Source organism: Falco cherrug, chromosome 12, assembly GCF_023634085.1.
Source record: "Falco cherrug isolate bFalChe1 chromosome 12, bFalChe1.pri, whole genome shotgun sequence".
NCBI lineage: Eukaryota > Metazoa > Chordata > Aves > Falconiformes > Falconidae > Falco > Falco cherrug.
In genome coordinates this window covers 18,585,156-18,600,758 of record NC_073708.1, presented here as the reverse complement: position 1 = coordinate 18,600,758, position 15,603 = coordinate 18,585,156, and the positions used below count along the sequence as shown (strand labels likewise).

Sequence of the window (15,603 nt, the reverse complement as noted above, 5' to 3'; positions counted from 1 at the left end):
GTGGACTAAACACGTATAATTCACTCTTCTGTTGCATATTGTCCCTCACCTCTGTATTCTTCACCCAGAAACAAGCCCCTCAAATTGTGTGATACTATGCAGAAACAGGTGGCTGACATGGAAGAAGGGGTCAGAGCCCAGGCTTCACTTTTGACAGACTAAGTTCTGTGGTTTTGCGGGGTTGAAACAGGCTGAATCATTAATATCTTAAAATGATTTCCCACAATTTCAAGTACCAAGGACTTGCAACAAAAATAATCTCATCTTGATGTGGTGAAAACAGGTATAACCTTCCTGCAGAAACCACAAAAGAACCTGGTTAAGTACAGCACCAGTTACAATGTAATAGCTAGCAAACAGGTCTGCAACATGCCTCATTGCCACGTTTAGATCAATCCAGCTGCAAAACTGCTTACCCAACTGGTCAGGGGAAATACATAAAACTCTAGGAAAGATTCCTCTGCTGTACTTTGGGTTTTCTCCCCATTTTCCAGTGTTTTACTATGCATTCTTAGGATTTTATCTCCAGTTGGTTTTCAGCATTTTTCAAAATGTTGAGAAAGCATAATACTTAAAGGTCACTAAATTCCACTCTTTTCTAAATCTCATCCATTCTGTTTGTCTACAGCTAATGGGGTTATGTCCCTAGACTTGCATTAACTTTCAAACAGCAGTCATAAATACTGAAAATCATTTTAGGTTCAGGTAGGATGTAGAATGAGGAGCTGCATGTAAAGCAACCTTAAGATATAGGCTTTAAGATTTTTTGGAAAAATAGCAAAGTTTAAGTTGCCCATCTTTATTTCAGGTTAATATTTCACAATACTTCCATGTCAAAATGAAAGGAACCTTCTGTATTTACTGGTGCAGAAAGAACATCAAGTTGGAAACCTCCCCTCTTACAGCACAATAATCCTTTTCAAGTTTCTGAAATATTTTAGTTTGTCTTGTTACATCTAGTATGAGTTTGGTGAAAAATAACCCTAGATTTCTCACTGTCTTAGCAATGCAGAGGCCAGACATTTCAACAAATTGTTAAACCATACTTTGACAGCTTGTATTTTGACAACCCTGAATATGTGCACAAGATAGTTGCTAAAAATGTCAGGATTTTATGTTTTTGCTTGAATTTTTACAGTGGCACTATTATTACCCATCTGTATGTAACTTTATGCATATAGACTTCTATATTGTTACGTTTGCCTTGATTTACAACAGAATCATAAACTATTTAGAAATAGCATATGATAGACACATGTGATGTTACCCATGACAACTGGCCATCTACACCATCCATCCTCATGTCTCAAATTTCCTGGCCAACTTTTGCTTACACCTGATGTTACATTATCTAATTCATCAAACACCATAACAATAACAAATCAAAGTGCTGAAATTCAACACATCTTAGTGAGCAAAATATATTTCAAAGCTCCATTTAGCAATATTGATTACTTTTAAGGGTTGTAGCAATCCTGCACAGTGCAACTGTGAAATTTAATGTATTGCAAATTTCATTACAGAGTTGATTCTTAAAATCAATTTGGATTTTGACATGCATATATTGTATATTATAATCTTAGATTTATCTCAACAATTAATGGAATATGCTTATCGCTATGTCTGAAGTGATCACACAGCATAAGTGAAGCTGCAGATGGAGTGCAGCTATTTTCAGCTACTGCAAAATATGGACAATCTCTCCTGCTACTACAATTTCACGCACAGTTAGCTTCACCTCCATTTCATCCTTCTACATTTTACACACCAGCAGTACTCTGCATCTGACAGACTGAGGCTTAAAACTTGCAGCTGTCTAAAGCAATACTGTTTAAGCTACCTTCTAAATTAGTCTGGAAGTGAATACAAAATCTCTAGAAGAGGAGAAAATACCCAAAATAATTTTTTCATTTTACCCACAGTACAATTATAAAGTAATAAAAATATTTCATTGGACAGGTGTCAGCAGAAGTTAAGAGCAAGACAAACACTGAATAACAAGATTACCTCACAGCTATTTTCCACAATGTCAATTCACAGAATACTGGACCAATAACAAGACCAGGGTTAATAAACATTTTTCAAGGATATGAAACAGTTGAAATCTGTCAACATCTCATCTGAGGTTGCACTGATGCTGTGCAGCACAAAATATTTTTAGGACTGGGCATATTTCACAGATCATTTGTGAACAGTAACAATGACAGACAAAAATTCTCAGATACACATGCTATCACCTTACCTTTAATTTTAAATTCTCATTTAAAACTCAGGCACAAGTTGTGCAATAAAATAACTCTTGCTTTCTAACACTTGACACATACTTACAAGAAGAATTAACTTTGAATCCTGAAGTCTGTCCAGGAATTCTAGTAGTTTGCAAGTTTGTAGCTCAAACTGCAAACATGCTGTGTCACATGATCTGAACAGTGACCTGCTCACATAATGAACAAGCTAGGTCATGTACTGGAATCATGTTTCGGAAAAAACCCCATAATCATACACTTTGATGATGTTCAAGCATGTAGTCACAGCATCAACAACACCCAGAGCATGCTCTGGAACTCTGCAACATATAAAGCTGCTAATCAGCAAGTTAGACATCTTACACTTAGATGCAAGTTGTTAGAGTAAGATTTAAAAAAAATCTTCAAGGAAGAGGGTAGGAAAAAAAAAAAAACTTTTAAAGACTTTCAACATCTATTCACTCTTGACTATCAAATTTTCATTAGAAAGATTTCTATTATAACCTGAAAAAAAACAGGGAAAGGGGAAAAATTACAGCAAAAGGCAGCATTCAGTTTTTCCATTCTTCATGCATATCATGAGAATACTACTTTAGCAAGAAATTACTATGCTCAATTACAGACACCTATTACAACCAGCACTATGATAAAATACAAGTCAATCCAAAATGTGATGATTCTGAATACATTTGTGGTCATTCTTCCCAACATTACTTTTCCACTGGCTAGTCTTCAAGGAAGATTACTCAGTATAAATTTAAAAAAAAATGAAAAAAGCTTCCACAATCAGAAAATACAAAAATATATATTTCCAAGTAGTGGTAACAGTATAAAAAACCTTCCACCTTCTGAAACAGCATTCAAAACATTAGAAACAATGCTATAATTTAGCACACAGCCATAATGTTACAACAATCCAGTATTTCTATTCACACACACCGTATGGAAAAGCCTGCACTCGAAACTGGATATGAAAGTGCATGAAAATATTATCGTAATCACTCCATGCTGATACTTAACATGCTAACTCCAGATCTCAAGTATAACTTGTTCTAAATTTCTTACTTCCGTGACATTTTTGAAAAGCTAAAATACTAATCAAGATGTACATTTTTCTGTGCTATATCAGGAAATTGTTCATATTTACTGCAAAGCGCAAGCAGAAAATGAAGCTGGGTAAACCAACACAAATAAATTAAAACCCCTAAAACTTATAATACACAATTTCTTGGTTCCCATGAATATACAACAAATACTGTTCACTATGTGAAGGGATTTGTTGAACAACCCTGAGACCTCATCTAGCCCTATGCTATTTGTTCGACTACATTCTGCATGACTAAAATAGAAGTTTTGAAACTAGAAACATTTATAATGTAAAGCCCTGACCACAAAATGGCATTTGATTAGTCTTACTCAAAAAAGTATGATTATCCACACAGTGAAATCTAGGTCTGATTCACGATAATCATAAATATCTACTGATTTAAAATCTTTTGGTTGACCCGGCTTTTATTCCCGTAACGTTTACAATACAAACTATGTTACATCCTTGAGTAAATTACTGATAAATTGATAAAGACAGATTATTTTTTTCCTCAGAAGTCACACTGACAGAAATGCAACAACTCCTCTAGCTTATTTTCCCAACAAATGACAACAGAAATTATCCTGCTCCACAAGTGCTTGTGCTGTATCTTATGCACACTGAGGGAAAACTTTACGAATACTACCTGAACAAATAAGAGCATCCTCTTCTTAGATGACAACAGGAAGCCTTGCTGCTGCCACCGTAACTGTCACTGGTTGTGGTACACAACCACAGCACAACTGGAGATGCCTTCCTGTTTTTCCATTCCCTTTTAGTGCATTTCATTAGATTTTATCCTGAAACTGTTCAGCTTTTGTGCATGTATAGATATATACATACATATACACAAGAACTATGGCATTTTCCAGAGACAACTTTACAAGATTCCTATATCTAGTAAAGAAAAAGTCTTATATATCAAGTCCCATAAGGATTGTACTGAAATATTGCTCCAAGCATTCTTTTGTCAATATATGAAACCGCACAATTTATAGTCTTGCCTCTTACCTTAATAGCCTGCCAATATTAAGGAACTACTAATTATCAATTCTCTGCAAGTCTCAAACACTTGTTTCTTGATATTTATTATATTGTACCTAACATCGTAATCAGTAATTTTATTAAAAATTTTAGGCACAATTTTTCTTCAATATTATGGTGAATTTAATTGACAGGAGAAATATGTTAGATCTCCTCATTATTTTCATGGTGTCAGTTACATAGCTATCTCCCAGCCACTAAAAATAATTTCAGCATCTCTTCTCCATGAAATCTCTACTTTCCTGATAAATCACTGGTCTTCAATGTATTCTAGAGTGCTTTTTAATTAAACATATTTGAAAGCATAGGTTCTTTTCAAGAGCTCTGTAAAAATTCTTCCTTGCTGATGTACCTTAAGATACATAAGGTTTTGCCTTAGCCTAACTGCCTGAAGCACAGCATGGGCTCCGAGCAAGATCATTCCCAGTATTTCTAGCTGTTAGAACTTAGCTGTTCCCATCACTGCAGAATGGAATTGAGCAGTCCTGCTTCTGTCAGGTTTGTGCCACTTCAGGAGCTGACCTGACAGCTACACCAGCCTTTTGTTTCTCAGGACTGAACTGAACTATCCTGGCCTACCCCATTACACCATGGTCAGTGACCGAGCAACAGCTGCAATCAAGGACACCTGTCTCCTCATCCTTTTTTTTTTTTTTTGCCCTCTTCAAATCCCATACATATTTCAATGTAAAGAAATTGGACATAGCTCCCATTAGTCACTTCATGCTAGAGAAGGGCTTGTACAGGGGCATTATTTTAGAGCAGTATGGCAAGTTGCAAATCTAGTCCCTACATATACTAGACTATTGAGAAAAGTTGCATTTTCCTCTTGAGATTATACTCCAGATGGCCATATATTTTTAACATATATAAACATAACGTGTTAAATTATTGCACAAAGGACTTGTTCCAAAACCCACCTTTCTAGTTTCCAGCTGAGCTTCTTCTTGGCAGCACTGCCTGCAGAATGGATCCAACTGATTCAGATTGAACTGTCCAAGAAGGTTGCAAGAACTGCATAGCAAGTTACTGGAGAAGCCCAGCTCTCTGCAAGCTTCTGATGACAACTGTGTTCCATATACACTTACCTGAAAATCAATATGTTATACTTTAGTATTAAATTTGATGTTTAAAAAAAAAAAAAAAGGAAGACTAAATTCTTTCATGATTAGGAAGAACAACTAAGTCTCTTGCAACTGTTTTACAGTAATAACTAATGGTCTGCTCCTAAGTGCAAAACACCATCTTATGGTCTTAACAATGGTCTTGAACTAATAGCAAAAATTCTACACACCCATAATACATATATTTCAAGGTATCAGATCTGCCAAAATTCATTTATACACACTTCTGACAACTACTGTTTTTCCACAGCTAGCTCTAAATTAAGAAAAAAACAAGCATAATGAATCAGCTGAAACACACACAACTACAGCTCTCTAAAGCCCGCTCTTTCAAAACAATTTCAGTAAAATTCATATCACTGAAAACACACTTGGAAAATAAGTGCAACAGCTAAGCTTGGGAAAAGCACAAACAGGGAGTGACAGAATAGACTGCTCAACAAGGCATACAAGTAGAATTTTAATTTCATGTTTGCATTAATGTTACAGGGAAAATTGCATATTAGAAGTGGAAGTGTAGATAGAAACCCGCAATTCTGATTTACTAGTAATACATTAAAGTAGGCAACTCAATTACATGTTTTCTATGTAAAACACCGGTTCTGTTTTTAATAAGCAGCAAACCCATTTTTACCAACTATGCCAACACTTAAAATATTTGGGGGTTGTATTTCTCACACCCTTGCTTAAACCTTTTTTTCCAGCTGTATGCTAGTGAGAGGGTGGGGAAGCAAGAGAGGAAACAGTTTTTGCAGATGCTTCTCAGTCTGGGTAAAAGCCCTCAGGCAAAACCCACATCTAGAACCCCAACAAAACAATCAGCCAGCACCTCTGTGTTCAGAGAAGAGTGAGATGATACCAGCAAACTGGACTGGATGATAACAGATCAAGAGTCAGAAGAAGTATGCTGGGCCAAACAGAAAAATACAGAAGAAAAACTAAGTTTGTCCTTCAGCAAACCAGACTTTCTTCACATTCACCTATCATTTAACACATACAGCATAACCAAGTAAGGCAGAGACAAAACCCATTTCCTCTGCTGAAGTGGCCAACTTATGGCCAAAAGAAAGACATGTCACTGATGTGACAGACAGGAAGCGTTATGGATTAGGAACCGGTAGAAAATATTAGGTGCCTCATTATTCTGTTTCTCTGTATCTGCTAAAAAAGTTAAAGCATGAACAGAAAAGTATAACGTACAGAAAGTTATTCTGAAATTACTATTTTGTCAGGCAGAAAGCTATTTTTCTTCTTCCTAAAGGACACTTAAAGTAATTTCTAAGTACGACAGCAGGCAAGCAAAAATCGGACGCTCTTATGCTATTCCTCACATTTTTGAATCTGTGCACCTGAGAGCAAAAATGGCTTTACTGGAATTGTCATTTTGCTTCCACCAGCAACACTCTTCGCACCTTTCCCCAACAGAGCTCTAGAGCATCTGCATATATAGGGTCAACACTCTCCTGTTTTGGGGGGAGGGACGACCAACCAAAAAACAACATATGAAAGCAATAAAAGTCTCCATTACAAGATAATTCCTTAGTGAAGAAGTTCTGGTTTCACAGCAAGCTTGAAACAGCTTGAGAATAAAACTACAGGGAGGAGGAGGAGGAAAAGAAAAAAAGAGAAACTGGCACTCCCTAGTATCTTCCCTCAATTTTTAGTACCATAACTACTGTATTATCCTGAAGTAAGTACAGGAATTGTAGTAAGTGTCTGTTTAGGATTAGAAAAGAACCCTCACATTTCAAAAGCTAACTTCCCACGAGTACAAGATAATTTCAGTTACTCAGCCAGTGATGCGCCTCAGCAGCGGCATGCTCTCCTTTGAAACTTTGATTACAAATACACATTACACGACTGCTTTGCTTTCACATTAGATAATTTAATATATTAAAACAAATGTAGCATCAATACAAACTGCTTTAGTGTGTACTTAAGAGTTAAGGGTGAAAAGTTTGAACAGGTCTTTTGTATAACCTCATGTCTCTGGAGTTCAAGTGGGTCCAAACCGGAGGAGCCTGACCTTCCTGCAAGCCGAGGGAGAGCCCTCCCCGGACAGCCTTCCCCTAGGAACCACAGCCCGCCCAGCTTCCCTTCCCAAACCCATCCTTAACCGCGTAACCCGGGTCATGAAGTTGATAGCAGCACGCAAATCCCGTTACAAACTGTAAATTTATTTCAGGCGACACCGCAAGCGCCACGCGGCCCACCCCGTTTTCCGAGCCGAGGGGGTAAAGCAGGGCCGAGGGGAGGGCAAGGCGGAGGCGTTCAGGCTCCACAACGCGCCTCTCGCAGCCGGGAGCAGAGGCAGCATGAGCAGGCGGGCAGAGGGCAGGAACAGACAACAGGCTGCGATAAAGAGCGCAAGAGGCGGCCACGGAGGCAGGAGAGGGCCGAGGCTCAGGACGACGCCCCGGCTACGGGACGGGGTGGGGTGGGCAGGGCAAGGCCCGCTGCATCCGCCTCCCGCTACGGGACACGTCAGTCTCCCTCCCCCTACACCTGCACTTTTTCTCCCACGAAATTGCAGCCGCAGTCAGCCCCGAGCGCGAAAAAACCGGAACGGCCTCTCACCGCCTGCAGCCCCACTAGCAACCAGAACCAGCAACGCCCCAGGGCCGACAACTCGACAGCCACCGCCATCTTGGTGCCGAACGCTCCTGCCAGCGTCGCCGGAAGGCTGCTGAGGGACCTCACCGGGCGCGGGTGCCCGACGCGCTGCCTGATACGAGAGAGGGCAGACGTCCTCCCGACCCCGGCACCACAGGCAGAAACTGCTAACCCAGAGCACCCGCGGGAAGCGCCTTTTAGTCTGTTCAGAGCAGCGCTCCGCAGCAAGGCTAGAGGAGGCGCCGCTCCGCAGCCTTAGTCAGGCATTGCGGAAACAACCCTGAATGAGGTCCTTTCCGGACAGTTCCTGCCAACCGGCATGTAAGCCGCAAGCCCCGGCGATTGACAGCCGGCCTGAGCAATGCGGTCGTGCCTTTCTCCAGCGCCGCGGCGCCTGTGCGCAACGAGGGTGGGCAGGTGGGTGGGACCGCAAGAGGGGCACCCAATCACGAAGGGACGCATGTAGGCGGGGCATCGCGAGGGCCCGGCAGCTCGGAGACGAGGGGGAAGAAGGAGGAGCCGACGTTTCGTGGGCGGGGCGTCGCCTGAGCGGGGCCAATCCCGCGCAGGGAGAGGCGGGGCGTCTGCAGTACCGCCCAATGGCGGAGGGCGCGGGGGCGGTCCCGCTGCCGGGACTCGGTGGCGGCGGGGGGGGGCGAGCGCGCGGTCGGGCGTTCCGTTGCTGAGCAGCGCACGCAGACGGGGGAGGGGCGCGCCGGCGGCCGCCGCGCGGCGGTTGGTGACGGGCGCGCGGGCAGCGCGGCGATGTGAGAGCGGCGGCGGGCCCTGTCGCGCAACCCCAGCCGCGCTCCCTTCGCCTCCCCTTGCTCGCGCCGTCCCTGCGGCGGCGGCGGCGGCGGCTCCCGCCGGCCTGCGCGGCCGGGCCCCGCGTTATGTCGTGATCCCGGGCGGGCGGCGCTGCTGCTGCTGCTCATGGGGCTGCTCAGGATTATGCTGCCGCCCAAGTTGCAGCTGCTGGCGGTGCTGGTTTTCGGGGTGGCCGTGCTTTTCCTGGAGAACCAGATCCAGAAGCTGGAGGAGTCCCGCGGCAAGCTGGGTGAGCGGCGGCGGGGCGCGGCCGGGGGCCTGGGCCGGGGCCCGGGGCGTGGGCGGGCGGCCCGGCGGCGGGCGCGGGAGGGGTCGCCGCCCGCCCCCCCCCCGCCTCGGTGTGCCCCGGGCCGGGGCGTGGGGACACGCTCCGCTGGCCGCTCCCACGCGGCCCCCGTGTTTACATGCCCGACACGGTGAAGGGCCGGATCGATACGCGCTGGGGGCTGCGGGGGGGCTGTCAGCCGCGCAGGCGGCAGCCTTGGCCCCTGAGTCCGTTTGTGTGCGGGCTCTGCGGGTCGGCAGCGCTAGAGGGACGCCGCCGGGAGCGGCGCGCTGCCCGTCGTGGCCGGGCGCGTTGTCCGAACCGGGCCGCGGGGAGCGGGAAGCGGGGCCGGGCAGCCCGGCAGGCGGGGGGCAACGGGGGTGCCGAGCGTGTGCCCGGGTCTGCTGCAGCGCGGCACCGGCGGCTGCCACTTCAGCGGCTGCCTCCGGCGGTTTGCCAACGCCTGACATTGCAAAGGAAAGCACAGTGTGAAAAAAAACAACCCAAAACAAATCCAAACAACAAAACACCTAGAGACATCGCTCTTGCGGGCAAATGGGCAGTTTGTTTTACGCTCACGGGATGCAGGGTATTTTCTGCAGGTTGCTGAGTGGAGCTAGGGATCGCCTAGACAGTCGCTGAGCTGTAGTTGAACAGAGTAATGATGAACATGACAACTCTTCTGTAAGATTTCTTTTGCTTTTCCTGCTTCAAAAAGACCTTGTTAGAGTAATATCTGCCTGGTAGGTAACATATTGCTACTTCATCTGTTGTACGTAAGGCTGCAGAACTTGTATAGATTTTACGTTACTTAATTAAGGGTCTCGGGGATGTGAAAAAATACCATTCTGAACCCAGTCTGTGGTGCCTGAGTTTTAAAACCCGAGCAATGACACTTCTGGTCTGGGGACTGGTCTGCAAACATTGTTGGTTTGAGTCCTCATATTATTTGACTGTACTAAGGTACTTTAGACTATGAACACTTGGAGTTTGTAGGAAGACAAGTGCACATGTTATGTCCCTACCGGTCTTCAAACTCGAAGTGGCCTTTGAGTGACATGGAAAGTTTCACAATGAGCTTCTAGCAGCACCGGAGTCAGCTTAACGTAACATTGAGATGTATGAATGCTGTTCGGATTTCATTTCTCAGCATTTCTTTTCCACTTTGCTCTCTCTGAACTGGATGTTAGAAATTAGGACCCTTGACATGGCAGTGGTTGACTGCTTGAGGTACAGGCTGCTCTTACTCTGCATATTTTTCAACTGAAAGTTCATACCGGTTGTAATCAAGGCATAATTTTTGCAGGATCTCAATAACTGTAAATAAAAATTTAAAGAAGAAAGTGGGTGAAACTGGAAGGTAATTCAAGCAGATGTTAACGTAGTGCTCAAGGTTTGGTGGAATTTTCTATCCATCTGTCTTAAACTGGTTGGTACCCGTGGCTTCAGTGCCTCTGTTGCAGGCAGGGTGTGTTACTTTAGGGAAATCTACCTCCTGGCATGAAAAGATTAACATAATGCATGTGACAATAAAGAATTTTGCTGGTAAAACTTCCTTTTCTTCATTAATGTATGTGCAATGGGCATGATTAAGTTATGTATTTAGAGGATTAAAATACACAGCTCATACTGCTTTGGGACAAGAATGTAATTACTATGTTCTGCTGATTTTATTTCTTAAGGAGAAGGGAAAACTATTGTAAAGTTTATTGAAAGTATAATGAGAATTTGCTTTTTGAGCAACTTACTAGTGATTCTCTAAAACCTGTGTAAAGAGGAGAAAAAGAGTTTTCTGCAACAGCTTTGAACTCGTGTTCTGTGTTTTTTTTAACGTGAGAGTATGCTTTGTTAAAAAGCTTCTGGCTGTCTAAATGTTTCCTTTTTTACATACTGTTTTGGTATGTATTTCATGACTAGCAAATGTTAAGGCTTCATTACAGAAAATTTTTTACCATCATGGTTGGTGGTATTTCTACTGAGCCGTAATATGGAGAATGATTTTCTCCAAATCAAAGTAATTAGTTGGCCTAATGCACTTGAATTTCAGTCTTTCTCCCTGCCCGGCGAAAGAATGAGGGGGGTGTGTGGGAAGAGGCAGTGATACTATGATTCGATGATAATGACAAAGTAGTTCTTTTGGTCTTTCAGTTATGTTTCAGTGGGTGCTTTATGTTAGAAGTCATGTGGCATATTGTTTGGGTACTGGGTTTTGAACTATGCTATCTGTTTGCTTTGATATATCATGATAAACTGTCATGTTGGAAAGTAATTACAAGAATTAGGAGCCGACTAGGAAAACCAAATGACTTCAGAATTGAATAGCAAATAAAATAATTCTGCCTTTTTATAAGCGGTTTTAATAATATTCAGCCATACTTTCTAAAAGAAAGTAACATACCACTACTTTGTCTGTTGTATGTAAGGCTGCAGAACTTGTGTAGATTTTACGTTACTTAATTAAGGGTCTCAGGGATGTGAAATAATGCCCATTTCTTTGCATATGAGCAACTCCTGATTCTGTACTGAACAACTGGTGTGTGTGTGGTAATTTCAGTTCAACATCTTAAAATACCTTGCCTGTAACATGAAATTTGAGCATGTTTCTGGGAGAAAAAAGAATGGGAACCTCTTTCTTCCTGTAAGACTTTATATAGGTAAAACTCAGTCACCCTGGCAAACTTTTCCTGTTTAAAGTTGAGAAGTACAGGCGACAGAAACAAATGACCATCGCAAATGCTGATGCTTTTTTTCTTTGTGATGAGATTATTATGATCCTATTATAATTTTAAAAGGTATTTGTAAACCTGTGGGTTTCTTCATCACATGAAAGATAACTCCCTAATTAAAAAAATAAAGAACAATCAAAATATTCATTCTAACTTCTCTGCAGCTGTTGGACTTCTTAAGCTCTTTACAGATAGCTCGTAGCAGTGAGATCACAGGCAGAGCCCAGGCAGAACCCAGTTTCAAGTACTTTTTTGGTGAGCTTTGTACATACAGCTGTTAATCTTGTATGTTATTTTCAAGTTTGCATGTAAAGGCAGCTAAAGTGGCATTCTCTCCAGACTAAGCTGTTCCCAGTTGCCAGTGAATACTTTAGTGTTTTTATTTACGCCTGTTTGTAGGTGCTTGGCCATTACCTCTAGGAATGCACAGTCCTAACAGAGGGTATCGCATGTGAAAGGCAGATGTTGAGGTTTGCACTATCATTCCTGGAACAGAGATAATGTCTGACCATCCCCTTTGGTTTATGGAAGCCTGGTGGGTTCCGCTCTGTGTATGGTTTAAACTGACCTAGCATGAAACATCTACCATGCCATCTCCTGTATTGCCATGAGTGTTCATGGTGAGTTGGATCAAAAACCTGATACAGCTGGAAGTAATTGATCCCTCTCTTCTCTCCCCAAAATTTAGTAATGTGTTGGTGGAGAGAAGGAAGAAAAGAGGGAAATTTGTATGTCTTCTAGTTCTTCTGTTAAATTAATTTTATTCTACAATAGCAAGTACTAGAAGCACGTCAGTAGCGGGTGGGGGAAGTCTGCCTCATTCAAGGAAGGATAGATTAGAGATCGTGAGGATAGTAGATGGGTAAGGATTAGATTACTCTTTGGTGGGGTAGATGTGCGGTAATGCTGCTACTTTCTAGCTCTTTAGTAATACTTATCTATTGGATTTTGAAAATAGTCCATGTCTGAGTAACATAATATACTGTGACAGGGAGAGCAAGGATTGAACAACTATTACTGTTGCAAATTCTGCTTCAGATCGTGTTGAAACACTGGTTAGCTGTATTGTGGGAGTATTTCTTCTGCTAAGTGATAAATTTAGAGCTCATATCTGTTAATTCAGCACCTTGAATTCAGCATATAGAAATCTGTCATTTGAAAGAAATTCCTAATGTTTAACTTAAAAAAAAAAAGAAAATAGTTGAGAATATGTGAGTAATTTGAAAGGCTAAGGCTCTTTTCCTACGCTCAGGGAAGAAAATTTAATTGGTGATTAACTGATTGCCAGATTTTTATTATTTTTAAGGTAGTTTCCTAGCACCTGTGGCCCTTGCTGGGGTAGTATCCTTCTAAGCACTGTGCAAGTACCTAAGAAACCACTGTTCCTTCAAAGTTAAATGATTTAACTTCCCAGTGATTAAATCTTATGCTTTCTAGAAATATGAGAGTATCTGCTTTTGGGGGATGTTGAAATAATTGGTATCCTATGTTTCCTTCATTTAGAAATAAAAAATAATCTCCTGTCAATAGGCCTGCCAGTTGCATGTGTTTGGAAAATCCCTCAGAAAACTTCTTAATTTGTCCCTCATAATATAGCATGCATGGCTCCTTAGTATATTATTTATATTTGAACTTCATTTGTAAAGAGTAGTTTGTGATTGTTGGCAGTTCTGGCTGCACACAGCTATGCAAATAATTTACTAGCATTTCTTTTAAATATAGCTCTATTGCCCAATAGTTATTATTTTCCGCTGAGTAGCCTGAGGCATTCTTTCAGAAGCTGTTTTCTGGTGTACCGGGTTTCCTGAAATAAGAGTTTTAATGCTGCTTCCTCAGTATATCTTCAGCCAGTGAAACACTCTTCCATTTTGCCTTGCTGGTTCTATCATACTTTTTCATTTAGTTCCCCCTTACCATGCCCCGAGTCGTCCCAGGAACTTTCAGAATAAATTTTTAACTACTCCCATACTATGGTTGTACTTGCCATTGAAAATTGTGATATAGAGCAATTGTATGAATTTTATTTTATTTATTTCTTTATTATCTTATTGTTTGTAATTTTATATTTATTTATAACTTTTGGGGGGTTAAGTGTTGCAGCTGCTGCTGTTGCATTTTCTATGAAATCGGTAATGTCTGAATTTTGACTAATACAGAACTGTGCATGTTCGCAAACATGTACCAAGATGGTTCAGACTTCTTAATGGGCTCCGAGGCTCGATCTCACCGCTTTTTGCTGGCACTCCAGCAGCTGTTTCTAATGGTGGAAGTAAGAGGCACAACTTTTAAAATTTCTTTCCTCTTCTGCAAGGCTGCACACGAGAAGCTCCAGTGTTGTACCCAGTTCGCAGCCCTCATGCTTTTAGTGAAACGGGTTTGAGAATTAGTGATATGGTGAGAGCTGTGCCTTCATGTCTAATAGCAGATGCTGTCCTGAAGAGTTATCTGGCAAGGGGATATTTTTGTTAGACATATTTTGAGGGCAGTTCTGAGAGATTAAATGGACTTGAGAAATCAGATAAAGCTTACGCCTCCGGTCCCTCCAGCCATGGACTGCAGTGGGTGAGAGAATCGCCAGGTAAGACACTGCATCTCTAGATTCTCCATTGGAAAAGGTCAGGTTTGGGCTAGTGCATATCTGCGGATGTTACTTCTTAATGCACAAATTTAAGTTGAAGAGCTCAAAGACTTACAATACCACCCCCCAGGGATATTCTGGAAAAGAGCCATGATTGCAATCAGGTGTTTAGGATAGAAGGGCTTGTTGGACAGCCAAAGAAATGCAAGTGCTGTACTCCTCCTCCTCTTTGTGAATTGATGCAATACTACAGATTTCGTAACGGTAGCTGTGAGGTAGGTTCAAGGCTGAGAACCTCAGGAGAGAGTGTTTAAAGGAGATCTAGGTCCTGTTCTTCCATATATTTTTTTTTTTCTACATAGGAAGTGAGATTGCATTATTTCAATGATGAAATACCTGGCAGGTTTTAGCAATGTGCTTGGCACTGAAAAGAAAAAGTGGTAGCACTGCTGGAAATCAGAAAAAACTACTTTTAATGCCTTTATTTACTGTGATAAAGTAACTAAAATGACATTATGGCATGTGACACACCAACGCTCCCTTTGTTTTTCTTGTCTATTTTCTACTGCTGAGTATGGTGAAAGAAACTAAAATTTTCATGTCTGCAACATGCCTTTGAAATGGAACGATTGGAAGTTGCTGTCGTTTTTTTTTAGTTCTCACTGGAGATTATTATCAAAGGGACTGGTTTAAAACACAGCAAAACCCTAACAAAACCAGAGACCCCCCTCAAATACTCCACCAAATTAAAATTGACTGGTTGTGCAATTTATGTATGTATATATGTATATAAACACATACAAAATGTATACATATTTAAAAAATCAAAAGCCCCAAACAGCCCTTGCTAAACTACTTAAACTTCTGAATTAGCATAACAGGTTAAACTATTGCTTTCCAGTTTATAATGTGCATCTGAAGTGAAATGAATTTTAGTTGGGTTGGTTTTTTTTCTGTATTTCAGGAAACTGACATATTTGCAGTTGAATTCTTTTTTTACACTTTGTATTGCCCCTGGCTGTTGAAGTTAGGGACATTTGAACAGTACATGAACAAGTCATTTCCATATCTACTGACTGGCGACTGTGAGTC

At 41.8% G+C, this 15,603-nt stretch overlaps 2 protein-coding genes across 5 annotated transcripts in view; one reads left to right on the top strand and one right to left on the bottom strand.

Annotated features, from left to right (window-relative positions):
• Window positions 1–8,234, bottom strand: part of SELENOF (selenoprotein F) — a 28,701-nt gene extending 20,467 nt beyond the window's left edge. Inside the window, exons 1-2 of the mRNA XM_005445517.4 lie at window positions 8,079–8,234; window positions 5,298–5,465 (exon numbers count right to left, since the gene is read on the bottom strand). Coding sequence (XP_005445574.2) covers window positions 5,298–5,465; window positions 8,079–8,147 — 237 coding nt within the window. The 5' untranslated portion in view covers window positions 8,148–8,234. The remainder of the gene's footprint in view (window positions 1–5,297; window positions 5,466–8,078) is intronic.
• Window positions 8,235–8,754: 520 nt separating this feature from the next.
• HS2ST1 (heparan sulfate 2-O-sulfotransferase 1) overlaps window positions 8,755–15,603 on the top strand; it is an 81,414-nt gene continuing 74,565 nt past the window's right edge. For all 4 annotated transcript variants that reach the window (XR_008734644.1, XR_008734643.1, XR_008734642.1 and 1 more), the window contains exon 1: window positions 8,755–9,171. Coding sequence is in view for 1 of the 4 variants with exons in the window: in XM_055724211.1 (XP_055580186.1) it covers window positions 9,048–9,171 (124 nt within the window). In the remaining 3 variants the exon portion in view is untranslated. The remainder of the gene's footprint in view (window positions 9,172–15,603) is intronic.